Below are 20,363 nucleotides of genomic sequence, written 5' to 3' on the forward strand. Positions count from 1 at the left end.
ATGATAACATACATTGTGTTACCAGTAGTGATAATATTAGCAAATAATGATTAGTACAATGACAGGCAAGATGCCAAATGCCTCATAGGCCTTGCCTTACCTTGTTTACTAATATGTGCTATGAAGAAGGCACTCTTATTATCTCCATTTTATAGATGAGGAAATTGCTCAAGATTACTACTTAGCCACAGCAGGTCCAACATTTAATCCGGTTTTAATCCCAAGGCCTTTGCTCTTAATTACTAGATCATGCTGTTACTAAAAAAGCCATTAATTAACAAGCTGGTATAACAGTAAAATAAACCTTAACATTTTCCTAGCCTTGCTATGCTGTGCATTTCAACAGTGATATGGATAGCATGATAATCAGATTAAGTGATACCAAACTTCAAAGTTACTAAGAAAGAACACCTAAACAATGAGCAATTTTCCCCTGCAGAAACCCAGTAATAATAAGAGATGGAGAAAGACATGCAACATTTTAAGTCAAAGAACTCAAAATAAAATATAGCAACCAAAAGCCCATGAATTGTACTTAATAGAATGGAGGATTAAACCAAGCAAGAGCAGCTACTTCTCAATCTAGGAACAAATGGCATGCTTTAAAAAATGTTTATTAAGGATATAATATCAGGAAGAATGTGCACTAAACAGGGAAGGGGCTAGCTGCACAGTTACACCAGCCAGATACCATAAAAATACTTGATAAGGTATCTGTGTGGCTAAAATAGCTAATGTATCCTCAAAGGGTCTTCCTCATATATGTTTTTTTTCTCTTAAAAGCTGACCAAACCTCTAAACCTTGATTTCAGTACATCTAGATAATCTATTTAATTCTCCAAATGTCAATTTTGAGAAATAAAATTGAATGTGAGAGATATTGCACTCATGTTAAATACAGTTTAAATGAATCAAATTATCATCAAAATGATCTACACTGTAATTATAAGACACTTTTTAAGTGATTCACTCATGTGAACCTTGTAATTTTTTTATGCACACAAAGGGAAATGCCATTTTAAAATACTGATTGGTTTAATAAAAATTTCAAAGAGAAAGAGAAAAGTGGCTCTCAGAGTAGAAAGAAATATATCACCTAAGGAAGATGAGACAAAGGGAACATGAGAAAAATAAATCTGCACCTTCTGATCCTTGTGCCATAAAATCTGCAAGGCATGAGTTTTGGAAGCCTATTAACTCTTCCAAGTGTCTGCGACATGAAGTCTTGGGAGCAGCTACATTCTACAATTTAAATGCACTCGCTAACGGAGTGAAAGAGGATTGATTACTGCTTTCCCTTTTCCTCGAGCTGACGGTTTTGGTGGTGATTCTACACTTTGTTCTGATGATTTTTTTCTGTGTCCTTGGTCCAGGCAATCTGAAAGTGCCTAGAACATTTGCCAAAAATAGTTTCTTTCTATGAAATTATTTTTTAAATGCAGTCTTATTTATTTGGCTGCACTGGGTCTTAGTTGCCGCACATGGAAGCCCCGTTGCACCCTGTGGGAATCTTCTTTCCCTGACCAGGGATCAAACCTGGGTCCCCTGCAATGCAGGGCAGATTCTTAACCACTGGATCACCAGGGAAATCCCACGAATATTTTCTATGAGCCTTCTTATATTAGGGAAAGTGAAGTCGCTCAGTCGTGTCCAGCTGTTTGCGACCCCATGGACTGTAGCCTGCCAGGCTCCTCTGTCGATGGGGTTTTCCAGGCAAGAATACTGGAGTGGGTCGCCATTTCCTTCTCCAGGGTATATTAGGGAAAGATAAGACAAAATGTCAAATGTTCTAAAAGCTTGACTTTTAAAAAATTATTTTAAAATACAACTAAGTGCTATATGTAAAACGCTTCTGTTCATAATCCTAAAGTGTATCGCACATACACAGAATATGTAGGTAGAATATGCACCCTTGACTTTGGTCTGTGTGTACACTGGTCTTTTGTTCTATTTATTTATCCGTCTAAACTCAGCAACTTTGGAATTAATCTCTTATATTCCCATGAGGTACTTTTTCACAATCTGTAGGCGGAGGGAGCTATTGACATTCTTCCCAAGCCTTTATATTCATGTATTTTATGGAACTTGCCAGTCTCAAGTGAGTTACGAAGTTTTTACTGATTGAGCGCAAGAGGATGTCATAGCTCATAGCTGCTCTTCACTATTCTATTTATATCTCTAGAGGTTTAATGAATAACTCGGAAAATTCACTTATCTATTGTGAGACTCCAGAGAAAAAGCTCTTCCCTCTTGGGTCTCACCGTTTTCATGCCACATTTGCCTCTCAAGTTGAATGTATATGTTGGGAGCCTGGAGAGGTGAGGGGAGGAGGAGAAAAAAAGATGAGGAGGAGGAGAGGGGCCAGAATTTACAACTCCATAAAAAAGATATATAAGTACTTTAGCTATACAGGAGAAAATAATTCCTTTCGGCTGTTGGACTTTGTATTCTCTGAAAGAGGAGATGAATTGGATGTAGTACTAAGAATTGTGAGGTTCTCATTTTGTTTGATTTTATAATAGTTTTACCAAGGTTGTTGAAAGTTACCTGTTTAATTATTGGTGCATTCATTGAAGCAAAATGGCAGTGAGGACACTTAAAACTATGTGTTGTTGGAGTGTTGCATCAGGGATGAGGGTAGGGAAAGTTAATTTTAAACACAGGAAAGTGTGAACAACCAAGTCTCACAACGGTCACAGAGTTGGGTGTCCGTTAACTGAGGCGCCTTTGTCTACAGCAAAACAAGAACACATGGGCTCTGGTGGTAGTAACACCAGTGCCCTGAACAGGCTCTGTGAAGAACTGGTGTCACAGCCTAGATTTGCTAACAGCGGTGTGACCCTGATGGACTGGTCAGCCTCTTTGGACATTGATACTTTGGGGATGACCAAACTGACCTCGACAGTCTTCGATTTCCTTTTTGGTCCTCCATGTCTGAAATCTAAAGAGCATAGTTTAGCTTTTGCTGTGTCTACCTTCATTTTAGAAATATTTCATGAAAGTTTTCACTTTCATCAGTTTCACATGGAGTGCTATATCCAGTTCTTTGTCACTTACAGTTGTCTTTCTCAGGAGTTATTTATATTTAACAAGCCTGGCCACAAGTAAACTCTTCAAAAAATTTTGTCAAGATCAACAATTCTCTCTAGATTTCCCGAACCTACCCATTTTCTTTGTTAAAGTACAATGCTGCAGAATACTTCAGCCCATGGACTTTGATATTATCATGATCAATCAGAGAAGCTAATGGACCCTGTCATCGTTTCCTATTATCTTCACATTTTGAGTGAGTTTCGCTCTGTCAGCAAGCATTCGATCTGATACAGCGTCCTTCCCCGTTGAATTCTATACTTCTTGAGTCATGAAATTATCTATGATATTTTTGAAGACCAGATTCATGCTGTATATTAACGTGTGTGCTGTCCATCCTCTTCACAGAGGGTGTATCTGACAGCGATGAATTCCATGACTGTAAAGCATCTAAATCTCAATGTGAGGACTACCCTGTTTTCAGTCCTAAATACAGGTATTTCCCCCCCTATTTGAGAGTTTATTGGTGTTTATCTTCTTGCCTCAGGGAAGAATCACAAAATAGTTCTCTAAATAGTCCACTGTATCTTTCCTTCTTTTCCCCCAGATAGGCTTAAGCCATCGCCTTTCCCAGGCGGCACAAGTGGTAAATAGCCTGCCTGCCAGAGCAGGAGATGTAAGAGAAGTGGGTTCCGCCCCTGGGTTGGGCAAATCCCTTGAAGGAGGACATGGCAAGCCACTCCAGTATCCTTGCCTTGAGAATGCTATGGACAGAGGAGCCTGGAAGGCTACAGTCCGTGGGGTCACAAAGAGTCAGACAAGACTGAAGTGACTTAGCACACATGCCCTATTGCTTTCCTGCAGTTGCCTACTTATGAGCTGTTTAAGAAGAAGAAACATTGCTTATTTATTTCTGTGTCTCCAGGGACAGAAAGCAATGGGAACTCAGCAGATATTTGTCAAATGACTGATAGTGGGTGTATCTTACCACTTGAATTTATGCTTCAGGTACAGAAAACTGCCCTGTTATTCTTCTGTCCCTGAGAAAGATGTTCAAATTGAATTATTTCTGTTTAAAATGATTTATTATTTTCCCTAAAAATTGCTGTTAAATTCTCATTTTTAATTTTTTTTTTCTGCTTCTTTCGGCACCATATATTTTAATTGCCTTTTACAATACCACATAACTGGACTAAGTACAGGCAACATTCTCCTCAATACCACCCCATCTAAAGCAACTGGTGACTCTGAATATTTTAAGAAAGATTCTGAGAGACTTTGAAAAATATTTATCTCTATGTTCATTTCGAGTCCTAAGGAATTCCAGCCAAAAAAGCAAATCTCTTCGTTTTGTCTACTGTTTTTTCCTTTCCATTCATGAGGTGCTAAATTAACTACCTTGTCAAATTTTAGATCATATCAGTTTATAATAACAAAGGTATCTCAGTGGTGTCTTCTTTGTACTCAGTTGTATCCGACTCTTTGCAACCCCATGAACTGTAGCCCACCAGCTTCTCTGTCCATGGCATTTCCCAGGCAAGATTACTGAAACAAGCTGTCATTTCTTTCTCCAGGGAATCTTCCTGATACAGGGATTGAACCTTCATCTCTTGTGTCTCCTGCATTGGCAGAGGGGTTTCTTGACTAATGAGCCACCTGGGAAGCCTCATACGTTCTTCATACTAGTTAAATAGATTTGCCCTTGTATTTATAACTCTATGATATATAAAATCTAGGACCATCTTGGCTTATAACATTGGCCTTTTATCCTTATACTCACCGGATTTCTTTGCACTTTGCTGTTTTAATAAATCCAGTGGAGCCCATTGTCAATGCAAAGAAAAAAATGTACAACCGTAAAGATGAGAGTTATGTTTTATTAGGCAGACTTTCTCAGGGCTTTGAGCCTGGGAGACAGAAGTCTCAGATTACTCTGAGGGACTGCTTTGAAGAGCCAGGATGTATGGGAGTTTTTGCAACAAAGGGCAGGGAGCCAGAACATCAAAAGATTATTGATAATTAAGGAAAACCAGACATCTCAAGTTAATGAAATCAGCCCTTTTCTGTGTATAGGAAAAGGAAAGGAAAGTGAAGTCGCTCAGTCATGTCTGACTCTTTGCGACCCCATGAACCATAACCTACTAGGCTCCTCTGTCCATGGGATTTTCCAGGCAAAAGTACTGGAGTGCATTGCCATTTCCTTCTCCAGGGGATCTTCCCAACCCAGGGATCGAACCCAGGTCTCCCGCATTGCAGGTAGACGCTTTACTGTCTGAGCCACTAGGGAAGATGCAAAGTCTGGGCTCATTGTAGTCATTCCTTTAAGATGTGCCTCAGCTATCCGGGGCCAGTATCCTGTGTTCCCTCGTCCTGAGTTTCCTCAGAGTGCAGAGTCTGGCATGACTGCGGCGGTTGACAGCTGGATCGCAGACATTCTTTGTTTTCGTTCTGAGTTTCCTCAGGACTCTCCCTCCAGGTGGCTGTCATGTGGTGGCTGATGTCTGTAACATCTTTTGTTTCCTGATATGGTTGGTAGCGTTAGTAGTTCACACCATTAACCTTACTCTTTTGGAATTTTCATGTTTTCTTTACTGTATATTAACTTAGAGTGTCAAGTAGCTTGAGTGAAAGAGTAAATTTCTTTATCTATTAATAGTAATCAATGAAATCATCAGACACTTTTAATACTTCAGCTTTGTTCCTGCTTTATCATCCCATCTATTGCCCGCCTTATGTAAACTAGAAGGAAAATAAAGGCAAGAAGATGATATAGTCAAAAAGGTAATATTTTGTGGACACATATGAGAAGGACTTTCAGCTCTGGTGTTCCTTCCTTCATTCTGATGCCTGTGCTCTTCACTGAAGTGAGGTTTTTAGTTATGTCCTTCCCTCTTGCATTTTCTCCTCTCAATTTACACAGTCAGGGCCGTTCTGTTTTCCTACTAGGGGAAGTAATGATTTGGCTTCCCAGTTGGCTCAGTGGTAAAGAACCCATCTGCCAGTACAGGAGATGCAAGAGACTCAAGTTCAATCCCTGGGTCAGGAAGATCCCCTGGAGAAAGGAGTGGCTACACACTCCAATATTCTTGCCTGGGAAATGAGGAGATAGAATAAAGGTTAAGAAAACAGCACAGTCATGGCCTTCACAAAGTTTGCCTTTTAGTGGGGGGCACAGAGCAGTAAACAGACAATTGTAGCACAACTGGTAAGAACCAGGATAGAGAGGGGAATGGGGGGGTACCAAGGAGAGACACCTATAGGGAGGGAGCAGGTGGAAGTCAAGGAGGACCTCCTGGAGGAGGTACTCGTTGAGCTGAGTTTATGGGATTTTTACCTGTAGCTAGGAAAAAGGAGCATTCCTTTGAGATTCAGAGAATGCCTTAAGCAGAGGCAAAATGCCAAGAAACAACTTGAGTTCTTGAATGGCACAGGTCATTCCAGGTTGTTCAGCATGAAAGATGAACCAGAAAGGGACACTTTTCTAGATTTTTCCTTTCCTTTAATGACTGGATTAGAATTATTGTTGTTGTTGTTGTTGTTGTTGTGCTGTCACTCAGTTGTGTTCAACTCTTTGTAACCCCATGGGCTGCAGAACGGCAGGCTTCCCTGTCCTTCACCATCCCCGAAGTTGCTCAAAGCCATGTCTATTGAGTCAGTGATGCCATCGAACCATCTCGTCCTCTGTCATTCCTTTCTCCCGCCTTCCATCTTTCCCAGGATCAGGGTCTTTTCTAATGAGTCGGCTCTTCACATCAGGTGGCTGAAGTGTGGGAGCTTCACCTTCAGCATCAATCCTTCCGATGAGTATTCAGGACTGATTTCCTTTAGAATTAACTGCTTTGATCTCCTTGCCGTCCAAGAGACTTCAAGAGTCTTCTCCAACACGACAGTTCAAAAGCATCAGTTCTTTGGTGCTCAGCCTTCTTTATGGTCCAACTCTTACATCCATACATGGCTACTAGAAAAACCATAGCTTTGACTATATGGACCTTTGTCAGTAAAGTAATTTCTCTGCCTTTTAGTATGCTGTCTAGTGTTTGTCATAGCTTTTCTTCCAAGGAGCAAACGTCTTTTAATTTCATCTGCAGTGATTTTGGAGCCCAAGAAAATAAAGTCTGTCACTGTTTCCATTGTTTCCCCATCTATTTGTCATGAAGTGATGGGACTGGATGATGAGAATAAACAGAACAAATCATTGAAACTACAGTGAATGAAACAAATCACTGCTCTGACCAACCAAAGTTGAAAATACAAATTGTACACACTGAACTCACCAGTTATCACCAGCTGGAGACTAAATTCCCACAAATATTACCTTTATGTTTTATTCTGACATCTGTAATAGTTTTTCTTGTTCATGGCCTTGAATTGAACATGGAGTGCTAGGGGCTTGTGAGCTTGGCTACACAAGGGGAGCAGCACTTTTCCAACTCAGCTTATATCCTATTTCTATTCTTATTTTTTTTGATGCTTCAAAGCAACACAAGCAATAACATAGTATAGATTGTATGACAACCTAAAGAAAAGTAATTTAAAAAATTTGAGGGACTTAATTTTTTAACAGTTTATTTCTTCTTCATTATTTTAAAAAGCGGTCTCTCTCTGCTGGTTTTCAGAGCTCCTGTCATCTTTTCTTATGTTCTCTTTCCTGTAACTATGCGTAGGACAGTCTTTTCGTGATTTCTGTTTAGGTTTTGTTAAGATCTCATTTAATCTTAAAAAGAGCCAATCTACATCTAAGATGTGTGTATATAAAGCTAAGATATTTTCAGCTACAAATGAGAGAGTGTCATTATCTAATTGGATTACCCAGACTTATCTTCTCTAAGTATTATCCAGCATTTGGAAAAGAGGAAATACATGTACATTCAGCTGAATAGTGAAACTATTAAACAACTGCATAATTAAAAGCTACCAAACGAACAGATTCTCTACAAGAATCTACAGAACGTTAAAATAGTGATTTTGTAAAGATTGACGCTAATAAAGTCAGATTCCATTTATATATGTGATTTCTACCACCTCCTGAAGGCAAGAAATTGCATGAAGATAATCACAGATGAGCACTTCCCTGGTGGCTCAGACGGTAAAGAATCCTCCTGCAGTGTGGGAGATCTGTGTTCATCCCTGGGTTGGGAAGATCCCCTGGAGAGAGGCATGGCAACCCACTCCAGTATTCTCACCTGGAGAATTCTCATGGACAGAGGAGCCTGGCAGGCAACAGTCCATGGGGTTGCAAAGAGTTGAACACTACTGAGTGACTAAGCACAATCACAGATAAGCTTTGTCTGGAGAACTATGTTAAAGACAACCCGATGAGATAACTGTTTCACATTTTGATGATCCCTTCAACCCTGAATCCATATTCCCAAAAGGAAAGTGAAACTGTTAGTTGCTCAGTGTCTGACTCCTCGCGACCCCATATAGCCCACCAGGCTCCTCTGTCCATGGAATTATCCAGGCAAGAATACTGGAGTGGGTAGCCATTTCCTTCTCCAGGGAATTTTCCTGACCCAGGGATTGAACCTGGGGCTCCTGTATTTCCAAACTTCCGTCTAATGCTCTGATGTCTCAACACAGACATAGAAAAGAATCGACCCTGTGATACCTCTCTGGTTTGTCTTTTTCTGCCCCAGGTTGCTTGAACAGCCACCTTTTTTTATGTGCCACCTATGTGTTGGCTTTGTTGAACATATTCTTGGCATCTTTACCTTGGTAATTTAGAACTGGAACACTTGGTTTCCACAATTGCTGAAAGCCATAGAAAAGCAGGTGGTGTGCTACCTTATTTAAAAGGCCCTTTACAGTGTCTGGAATAAACAGTCTAGACATTCGAGTTGTGCTGTAATTTTAGGAGAAACAAATCTGTCATTTGCTTTCTGTCCCTGTGTTCACCTTAGGGGGTAGATCTCAGAGGGAATGTGTTCAGATCTGGACTAGCTTAGAACTTTATTCTTTTTTTTTTTTCATAAATGTATTCATTTTAATTGGAGGCTAATTACTTTACAGTATTGTAGTTAAGTCATTATTGGAACCATGGTGGAATCTAAAATCTCTTTACTGTTATTCTCTTGGTAGAATCTATCACATGATATTTTTAGCAGTTGTTCTAGCAAAAGCAATGGAAAAAAGGAAGACAATATATGTAGGGCTCTCTAAAAATAACTTATAATAGATGTTAGATAGTTGTTGTTAGTGTATTTAGTCACATCTGACTCTTGGGACTTCATGGACTGCAGCGCACCAAGCTCCTCTATCCATGGAATTTTCCAGGCAAGAGTACTGGAGTGAGTTGGCACAACCTACTCCAGGGTATCTTCCTGACCCAGGAATCGAATCCACGTCTCCCGCGCTGGCAGGTGAATTCTTTACCACCGAGCCACGTGGGAAGTGAGTTGAGCTTATTATACTGTCAGCAACGCACCTTTTCTATGAAGAAACATTTGGCATCAGTGGAAAGCCAGAGCTGAAAGTGGTGGGCTCATTTCCACAGCTGGATTGTGTGTGCAGAATGGTTGAAATTGTGTCTCTGCTATAGGGCAGAAGCATTTCTGAAATGACAAAAGCATTCGTTACTTATGGCCCACTGTTCAATGTTTGATACATGAATACCACGACTTTCTTTTATGTGAGGATGGCAAATATCTTCCCACTATGAACCCAGCAAAATTTTGAGCTGAGAACATCTCTGATCTGTTTGTAACCAGTGGAACAAATTTCATGGTAATTAAAAGTCAGACCATATATTGACTTTTAAAAATGTATTTATTTTTAATTGAAGGATAATTGCTTTACAGTATTGTGTTGGTTTCTGCCATACATCAGTATGAATCAGCCATAGGTATACATATGTCCACAGCTTCTTGAACCTTCCTCCCACCTCCCATCCCATCCCACCCCTCTAGGTTGTCACAGAGCACCAGTTTGAATTCCCTGAGGCATACAGGAAGTTCCCACTGGCTATCTGCTTTATATAAGGTAGTGTGTATGTTTCCATGCTGCTGTGTCTGTTCATCCCACCCCAACATTGTTCATAAGTCCGTTCTTTACATCTGCATCTCCACTGCTGCCCTGTGAATATGGTCATCAGTACCATCTTTCTAGATTCCGTAGGTATGTGTTAATATACTTTGTATGTTTCTGTTTGTGACTTGCTTCACTCTATACAAGAGGCTCCAGGTTCATCCACCTCATCATCACTGACTCAAATGCATTCCTTTTTCTGACTGTGTAATGCGTTGTATATATGTACCACAGCTTCCTTATCCATTCCTCTGTCGATGGGAATCTAGGTTGCTTCCATGTCCGAGCTATTATAAATAGTGCTGCAGTGAACACTGGGGTACATGTGTCCTTTTCAATTATGATTTTCTCAAGGAATATATCCTGTAGTGGGATTGTTGGGTCACACAGTAGTTTTTTTCCTAATTTTTTAAGGAATCGTCATAGTGTTTTTTCCTCAGTGGTTGTATCGATTTACATTCCCACCAATAGTGCAAGAGGGTTCTCTTTTCTCCATATCTTCTCCAGCATTTATTGTTCATATGTTTTTTGATGATGGCCATTCTGACTGGTGTGAGGTGATATCTCATTGTACTTTTGATTTGCATTTCTCTAATAATGAGCAGTATTGAGCATCTTTTCATGTATTTGTTAGCTGTCTATATGTCTTCTTTGGAGAAATATCTGCTTAGGTTTTTTGCCCACTTTTTGATTGGGTTGTTTGTTTCTCTGGTATTGAGTTGCATGAGCTACTTGTATATTTTAGAAGTAAATCCCTTGTCAGTTGTTTCATTTGCTGTTATTTTCTCCCATTCTGAGGGTTGCCTTTTCACCTTGTTTACAGTTTCCTTTGCTCTACAAAAGTTTTCAAGTTTAATTGTGTCCCACTTGTTCATTCTTGTTTTTATTTCCATTACTTTAGGTGGTGGATCATAGAGGATCTTGCTGTGATTTATGTCACAGAGTGTTCTGCCTATGTTTTCCTCTAAGAGTTTTAAGCCTTACTCTGTTATATGACATTTTAGGATACAGAGATGTTCTTGCTTTTAGTAGGTTTTCAATAAGCAATGCTGCTGGATCAAACTGGGGTGTAAAGTGGATTCCACTACGTCTGCATTGAGACCCTTATAACTATCTCAAAGTTAGTATCACTGTTCAGACATTTATGAGTTTCAAAAGCTTAGAATGTATAGCATGAAAGTTAGATGGGAGATGTTATTGGGAATTCTGGCAGGTAGATCAAGTGACCTGATTTTTTGTTTATTATTTGCCTCCAGCGTTTTCCTTAAAAACTAGCAGTGTTTTCACAAGGTCTTGGACCTTGTGTCTGGGGTGGTCACAGGAGAATTCCAGAGCACATTAATCATACTGTCCTTGATGTCTACTTATGTTATTTCAACAAAGGTTTATATTTAGAATACATTGAAGAGCATTAAAATGAAACAGTAGAATCAAAAGTTGAAGGACTGGTTTTGAGATAAATAAAATAAGGAGTATTATATTTTGCAACCTAATTAAAAGTATAAATCTTCTAAAAATAATTATTGTTTTATTAAAGGCAAGAAAAACCCAAGGATTTTTAACCATGGTTTGGAAGATACAAAGATTCTGTGTAATCTTGAAAAAAAAAAAACAAACCGCAGAGGTTAATAAGCAGTACATGTACTAAATATAGATAACCCAAGTAATTGAATATTTACTTAGATTACAAAGGGAAAATTTGGACAGAGGCTGAGTTTTTATCTTACTATAAAATGATTCATTTATATTCCTGACCATGTTATATTAGAATTCCTAATATCCTATAAATGATTTAACTTGACTTACAATATATTGAATTGCCTACATATATATGTTTTTCTTTTCCAAGTTTATGGCAATAGAGGTTTTAGTAAAATTCTTACATCTTTGAAATATTGTCACTTTAAAGATGAATTAAATACCATAGTTTCTTTCATGGGGTGTAGGTTTCTGTATTTCATATAAAAGGAACTATATCTGATAAGGACAAATATCCAAATTATGTAAAGAATTCCTACAACTCAATAACAACAACAACAAAATCTGATTAAAAATGGGCAAAGGATTTGAATAGATGTTTTTCCAAAGAAGACAAAAGTGGCCAGCAAGTACACGAAAAGTTACTTAACATCACCAATTATGAAAGGGAAGTTGCTCAGTCGTGTCTGACTCTTTGCGACCCCATGGATGTAGCCCACCAGGCACCTCCGTCCATGGGATTTTCCAGGTGAGAGTACTGGAATAGGGTGCCATTTCCTTCTCCAGGGGATCTTCCCCACCCAGGAATCGAACCCAGGCCTCCTGCATCGTAGGCAAATGCTTTACTGTCTGAACCACCAATCATGAGGGAAATGCAAATCCAGACCACAGTGAGATATCATCTCCCATCTGTTAGAAAGGGTATCAAAAATACAAGATGTAACGAGTATTACTGGCAAGGATGTGGAGAATAGGAAACTTTTGTGCACTGTTGATGGCAATGTTAAGTGGTACTGCCACTGTGGAAAACAATATGGAGATTTCCTAAAAAACTAAAAGAAGAAATACCATATGATCCAGCAGTGCCTCTTCTGTGTATTTAGCCAAAGTAAATGAAAATATTAATTCAAAAAGATCCATGCATCCCAGTGTTCATTGCCGCATTATTTTCAGTGGATGGACAAGGCTTGGAAACAACCTCAGCGTCCACAGATGAATGGATAAAAAAACGTGATACACAGATCACACATACACACTGAATAGAATATTATTCAGCCGTAAAAAAGAATGAAAGCTTGCCATTTGTGACAACATGGATAGACCTTGAGGGCATTATGCCAAGTGAAATATCAGACAGAGAAAAACAGCTACTGTATGATTTCACTTTACATGTAGCATCTGAAAGCAAACCAAAGCATAACAAATTAAAAAAAAAAAAAAAAGAGCTCACGCATACAAAGACAGATTGGTGGTTTCCAGAGATGAGGGACGGGGGATGGGAGTGAAGGTATCAAAACATGCAGATTTTTAGTTATAAAATAGTTTTGAGGACATAATATGCAGCATGATGATTATAGTTAATAATACTGTTTTGCATGTTTAAAAGTTCCTGAGAGAGATTTTTAAAGTTCTCATCACAAGAAAAAATTTGTGATTATGTATGGTGACAGATATTAACAAGACTCATTGTGGTAATCATTTAACAATATATACAAACACTGAGTCATTACATTATATACCTGCAACTAGTATAATATTATATCAATTATAATTCACCAAAATGAGAAAGTGTAATTAGCCTTAAATATGGTCTGTGATATAATCTGATTCATAAGACTTAAAGGTCATGTTTATGGCAAAAATATAATCCTTTTGGACATACAATACTGGATTTAAAATATTGTCTCTCAACGTACTGGAAATATACTACTGTTTTCTGGCTTCTATTGGTGTTTTTATCTTCCTTCGTAGCTCAGTGGGTAAAGAATCTGCCTGAAATGGCAGGAGACCCAGGTTGATTCCTGGGTCGGAAGATCCCCTGGAGTAGAAAATGGCAACCCAGTCCAGTATTCTTGCCTGGAGAATCCTGTGGACCGAGGAGTCTGGCAGGCTACAGTCCACAAGGGGTTGCAAGAATCGGACACTGCTTAGTGACTAAACCACACTGGTATTTTTAAAAAGTGCACATTCTAGATAACACTTACAGGAAATAGAGAAGTGTACTGGGAGCTTTGAATCTGGTTATTGAAGAATGAGATGTTTGCTATCAAGGTTTCTGATGTACTTTTTTTGAAATTTTAATTGGAAGCTAATTACTTTACAATATTGTAGTGGTTTTTGCCATGCATTGATATGAATCAGCCATGGGTTTACATCTGTTCCCCATCCTGAACCCCCTCCCACCTCCCTCCCTATCCCATCCCTCAGGGTGATCCCAGTGCACCAGCTCTGAGCACCCTGTCTCATGCATCGAACCTGGACTGGCGATCTGTTTCACATATGATAATATACATGTTTCAATGCTATTCTCTCAAATCATCCCACCCTCGCCTTCTGCCACAGAGTCCAAAAGACCGTTCTATAAATCTGTGTCTCTTTTGCTGTCTTGCATATACAGTCATCATTACCATCTTTCTAAATTCCATATATATGTGTTAGCATACTGTATTGGTGTTTTTCTTTCTGACTTATTTCACTCTGTTTAATAGGCTCCAGTTTCATCCCCCTCATTAGAACTGATTCAAATATATTCTTTTAAATGACTGAGTAATATTCCACTGTGTATTTGTACCACAACTTTCTTATCCATTCGTCTGCTGATGGACATCTAGGTTGCTTCCATATCCTGGCTATTATAAACAGTGCCATGATGAACATCGGGGTACATTGTGTCTCTTTCAATTCTGGTTTCCTCAGTGTGTATGCCCAGCAGTGGGATTGCTATTTCCAGTTTTTTAAGGAATCTCCACACTGTTCTCCATAGTGGCATTCTCCATAATTTGCATTCCCACCAACTGTGTAAGAGGGTTCCCTTTTCTCCACACCCTCTCCAGCATTTATTGTTTGTAGACTTTTGGAACCCACTCCAGTGTTCTTGCCTGGAGAATCCCAGGGACGGGGGAGTCTGGTAGGCTGCCGTCTATGGGGTTGCACAAAGTCGGACACGACTGAAGTGACTTAGCAGCAGCAGCAGCAGACTTTTGGATGGCAGCCATTCTGACTGGTGTGAGATGGTACCTCCTTAACAATGATAATGTCCAGACTGAGCCACTGAGAATGGTGGTTGCAGAATGGATGACTAGTTCCTCATTTTAATGCTCAGAAATATATATGTATGTGTGTATGTATATATATTTATCGAAATAATAAATGTGGTACAGGCTTATTGGCTTCCCAGATGGTGCTTGTGGTAAAGAACCTGCCTGCCAATGCAGGAGACACAGATTTTATCCCTGGGTCAGGAAGATCCCCTGGAGGAGGGCATGGCAAGTCACTCCAGTATTCTTGCCTGGAGAACCTCATGGACAGAGGCACCTGGCAGGCTTCAGTCCATAGGGTTGCAAATGGTCAGACACAACTGAAGTGACTTCGCACACATGCATTCACAGGCTTTTGGAACTCTGAAATGTTGAAAGGTGTTTTACTCTATACATTGAAGAGACTTGGGCCACATTCCAGGCTGGGCTTACTAGTCTTACATCCACTTCAATATCAAATTCTGTTTTTAGTTAGCTTCATTGGTAAACTGGAGCCAAACAATCCTAGATACTTGACTGGTGATTGACGTGATATTTTGTTGTTCTCTAAACTTTGATGTATTTCTCTCACATTCATTGCCCAACGGCAGTGGAGATAAAACCTTGCCCTGAAATGTAGGGCTTGGTAGTGCAGCAGCAATGCTGGCCTCATAAAAGGTGTCTCAAGTATTATCTTAATATCTAGTCTTACACTTTTTCTTTTAATCTTTTAAAATCCTTAATGACATGACCATGTTGCTTTTCCTCTAATCACTGCCCATCCACCCCAAATATTCAGTTTGTTCCTAGTCTCCCTATTCTGCTTCTAATAACGTATGGTTTCAGGAAACTGTGTTACTGACTTAGTGGCACTGAAGTATGAATGATATTTGAATTTTAATAGATCTTAAACTAGGAAGAAACCTTTTGACATTTAAGAAGTAAATCACTTTTGGTAGTAGGGTCATTTAGAACCTTTAATATAACATATCAGTTGTCACCTACTATGTAAGTGGGTAAAGTTGACTAAGAGTGATTGGAAGAAATTCAGAAATATATTTTTTCAAAGTATGTATGATATATAAATCCATATATTTTCATCTATAGTTATAAATACATATACTATAAGAAAATCTTTAGAAGGGAAAAGAATTATTAGGCAGTATATCAGAGAACCACAGTGGCCACTTTATGAATTGGAATTTGACGTATCACTTTTTAATTTAATAAAGACTGATGTCCCAGAAGCTACTGAAAAAAATAAAGTGTATGGAGAAAATTCTTAGGAACTCAAATACACTATGGGTTATGATAAAAATTTTTCATCAAATAAATAATCAGAATGGCAGCCTGATTAATGATATTGTTAATTGATCTTTATCTAATGGACATATCTTTATAATCTGACTATTAACCTTGATTTTTGTCTCCTTTTCCAGTGTTAAAGAACCCAGTGTGTAAATTATACAGATTTCCCACTTCTGACAATAAGTGGATGCAAATCCGGGAGCAGATGTCAGAGAGCATACTTTCTTTTCATATTCCTAAGGAATTGATCTCTCTTCAAATCAAAGAAGATTTGTGTAGGTAAGAGAAAATGGTTTATGATCATCTCTTACATTAATTACTTTTTCTATAAAACATTTTCTCTTTTTTTATTTTGGTCTTCTTTTAAATTTTTATTTTATATTGGACTGTCATTGATTTACAAGATTTTGTTAGTTTCTGGTGTACAGCTAAGTGATTCAGTTATACATATACGTATGCATGCTAAGTGACTTCAGTTGTATTTGACTCTTTGCAACCCCATGGACTGTAGCCCACCAGGCTCCTTTGTCCACGGGATTTTCCCAGCAAGAATATTACAGTGGGTTGCTATTCCCTCCTCCATGGAATCTTCCTAACTCGAGAAAAACCTATGTCTCCTGCAGCTCCTGCATTACTGCTGAGTCACTGGGGAAGCCCATGTATACATATATATCCATTCTTTTTCAGATTCTTTTCCCATATAGGTTATTACAGAATATTGAGTACAGTTCCCTGAGCTCTACAGTAGGACCCTACTGCTTATTCATTTTATATACCCCAGTGTGTATCTGTTAATCCAAAACTCCCAATTTATCGCACACCTCACCTTTCCCCTTTGGTAACCATAGTTTGTTTTCTAAGTTTGTGAGTCTTTCTATTTTATAAGTAAGTTCATTTATATTATTTTTCTAAGATTCTGAATATAAGCAGTATAATATATTTGTCTTTCTCTGTCTGACTTATTTCACGTCGTAAAGTATGATGGTAACATAAAAATCAAGACTGGCATTGTCCAGTATGTTTGGCTGCTAGAACTGTTAATCACTTGCAGTATGAATAGTTCAATTTGAGATGTTACATATGTGTAAAACACAAACCGCAGTTTTCAAATTCTTCACACACAAATGGAAAAGACCAATTTTATAATGAAAGGTTAAATAACATTTTGCCTTTATTGGTGTTAAATACAATATATTATTAATTTTATATGCATCTCTTTTTGCTCTTTAAATATGACTACTGAGCACTTGAAAATTTTTCATCACATATGTGATCCTCATTTATAGCTTACACCTTTTTTTAATTTATTTTTTTTATTGAAGGATAATTGCTTTACAGAATTTTGTTGTTTTCTGTCAAATCTCAACCTGAATCAGCCATCAGTTCACTTCAGTCACTCAGTCATGTCCGACTCTCTGCAACCCCATGAACCGCAGCATGCCAGGCCTCCCTGTCCATCACCAACTGCCGGAGTTCACTCAAACTCACGTCCATCGAGTCAGTGATGCCATCCAGCCATCTCATCCTCTGTCGTCCCCTTCTCCTCCTGCCCCCAATCCCTCCCAGCATCAGTCTTTTCCAATGAGTCAACTCTTCGCATGAGGTGGCCAAAGTACTGGAGTTTCGGCTTCAGCATCATTCCTTCCAAAGAAATCCCAGGGCTGATCTCCTTCAGAATGGACTGGTTGGATCTCCTTGCAGTCCAAGGGACTCTCAAGAGTCTTCTCCAACACCACAGTTCAAAAGCATCAATTCTTCAGTGCTCAGCCTTCTTCACAGTCCAACGCTCACATCCATACATGACTACAGGAAAAACCATAGCCTTGACTAGCCATAGGTATACATATATGCCCTCCCTTCTGAACTTCCCTCCCATCTCCCTCCCCATCCCACCCCTCTAGGCTGATACAGAACCCCTGTTTGAGTATCTTAGCCATACATCTAATTCCCGTTGGCTATTTAACATATGGTAATGTAAGTTTCCATCTTACTCTTTCCATACATCTCAACCATCTCCTCCCCTCTCCCCATGTCCGTAAGTCTAGTCTCTATGTCTGTTTCTCCATTGCTGCCCTGTAAATAAATTCTTCAGAACCCACTTTTCTAGAGTCCGTATATTTGCGTTAAAATACAATGTTTATCTTTCTCTTTATGACTCATTCCACTCTGTATAATAGGTTCTAGGTTCATCCACCTCATTAGAACTGACTCAAATGCTTTCCTACTTATGGCTGAGTAATATTCCATTGTGTATATGTACCACAACTTCTTTATCCAGTCATCTGTCAATGGACATCTAGGTTATTTCCATGTTCTAGCTATTGTAAATAGTGCTGCAATGAACAATGGGATACATGTGTCTTTTTCAATTTTGGTTTCCTCAGGGTATATGCCTAGGAGTGGGATTGCTGTGTCATTTGGTGGTTTTATTCCTAGTTTTTTTTTTTTCTTTCATATATAGTAGTATGTATTGGTTAATAATTCAAACAAAAACTGGTACACAAATATTCATAGTGACATTATTCACAATAGCTCAAAGGTAGAACCCATTCAAGTGTCCATCGGTAGGTGACTGAATATGCAACACGGTATATTCAAAAGCTTGAACAGTATTCTACCATACAAAAAAGTACATTGAATGGTGCTGCCACTGTGCAAGACATTACAGAAATTACTCCAAAACTAACCCATGGAATAAATACACAGTTCAATTCTAATTCATGCTACGTACCCAAAAGGCTTGGGAAAAGGGGCTGAAAAAATGCATACTTCTGCAGTCATGGTCACAACAGCGTGATTCACACTGGCAAACAAACAGAAGCAATCTAAGTGTCCATGGCAGCCAATTCCATAAACAAACTGTGGTATACACACAATGGAATCTGATTCAGCCCTTCAAAGTCAGTAATTCTGACAATGCTACAATGCAGACGAACCTTATGGTCATTATATTAAGTGAAATAAACCAGACCTAAAAAGGACAAGCGTTCTGTGATTCCACTACTATGAGATATCTAAACAAGTTAAATCCAAAGCCAGAAAAAGCAGAAAGTCATTCCCACGGATCGAAGACAGTTCATGTTTCATGGACCCCAATTTCCCTCGGGGAAACTGACTTCCCATGATATCTCCAAAACCAATTATACAAATAATTGGAAGCCATATCCAATCAAATGAATGTAGTCATAATTTTACAGTTTACACCAACCTCACTCAAACTCCTCAATAGACACAAGGCAAAACTGTATCTATGGTACCTCAGTTCAGTTCAGTTCAGTCACCCAGTCGCGTCCGACTCCCCGTGACCCCATGAATCGCAGCATGCCAGGCCTCCCCGTCCACCACCAACTCCCGGAGTCCACCCAGACCCTCTCCATATGCCTTCCATAGTCACTATATCAATTTACATGCCCACAAACAGTGAAAGAGCATTCCCTTTTCTCCACACCCTCTCCAGCATTTATTATTTGTAGACTTTTTGATGATGGCCATTCTGAGCAGTGTAAGGTGATATCACATTGTTTTGATTTCCTTTTCTCTAATAATGAGCATTGTTGATCATCTTTTCATGTGTTTGTTAGCCATCTGTATGTCTTCTTTGGAGAAATGTCTGTTTAGGTCTTTTGCCCACGTTTTGATTGGGTTGTTTGTTTTTCTGGTATTGAGTTGTATGAACTGCTTGTATGTTTTGGAAATTAATCCTTTGTCAGTTGTTTCATTTGCTATTACTTTCTCCAATTCTGAAGGTTGTCTTTTCACCTTGCTTATAGTTTCCTTTGCTGTGCAAAAGCTTTTAAGTTTAATCAGGTCCTACTTGTTTACTTTTTTTTAATTTCCATTACTCTAGGAGGTAGGTCATAGAAGATCTTGCTTTGATTTATGTCATTGGGTGTTCTGCCTCTGTTTTCCTGTAAGAGTTTTATAGTTTCTGGTCTTACATTTAGGTCTTTAATCCATCTTGACTTTATCTTTGTGTATGGTGTTAGGAAGTATTCTAATTTCATTCTTTTGCATGTAGCTGTCCAGTTTTCCCAGCACCGTTTACTGAAGAGGCTGCCTTTGCCCCATTACATATTGTTGCCTCCTTTGTCAAATATAAGGTACCCATAGGTGCCTGGGTTTATTTCTGGTCTTTCTATCTTGTCCCATTGGTCTGTATTTCTGTTTTGTATGCCAGTACCATACTGTCTTGAAGACTGTGGCTTTGTAGTATAATCTGAAGTCAGGAAGGTTGATTCCTCCAGCTCCAATCTTCTTTTTCAGAACTGCTTTGGCTATTCAGCATCT

The 20,363-nt window shown here is 38.9% G+C and overlaps 1 protein-coding gene across 5 annotated transcripts in view; it reads left to right on the plus strand.

The window, feature by feature from the left end:
• Positions 1–20,363, plus strand: part of INPP4B (inositol polyphosphate-4-phosphatase type II B) — a 423,416-nt gene that overhangs the window by 177,499 nt on the left and 225,554 nt on the right. For all 5 annotated transcript variants that reach the window (XM_068990082.1, XM_068990083.1, XM_068990085.1 and 2 more), the window contains exon 9: positions 16,208–16,355. In XM_068990082.1, coding sequence (XP_068846183.1) covers positions 16,208–16,355 — 148 coding nt within the window. The remainder of the gene's footprint in view (positions 1–16,207; positions 16,356–20,363) is intronic.

The sequence above is a fragment of the Capricornis sumatraensis genome, chromosome 17 (genome assembly GCF_032405125.1).
Source record: "Capricornis sumatraensis isolate serow.1 chromosome 17, serow.2, whole genome shotgun sequence".
Lineage (NCBI taxonomy): Eukaryota > Metazoa > Chordata > Mammalia > Artiodactyla > Bovidae > Capricornis > Capricornis sumatraensis.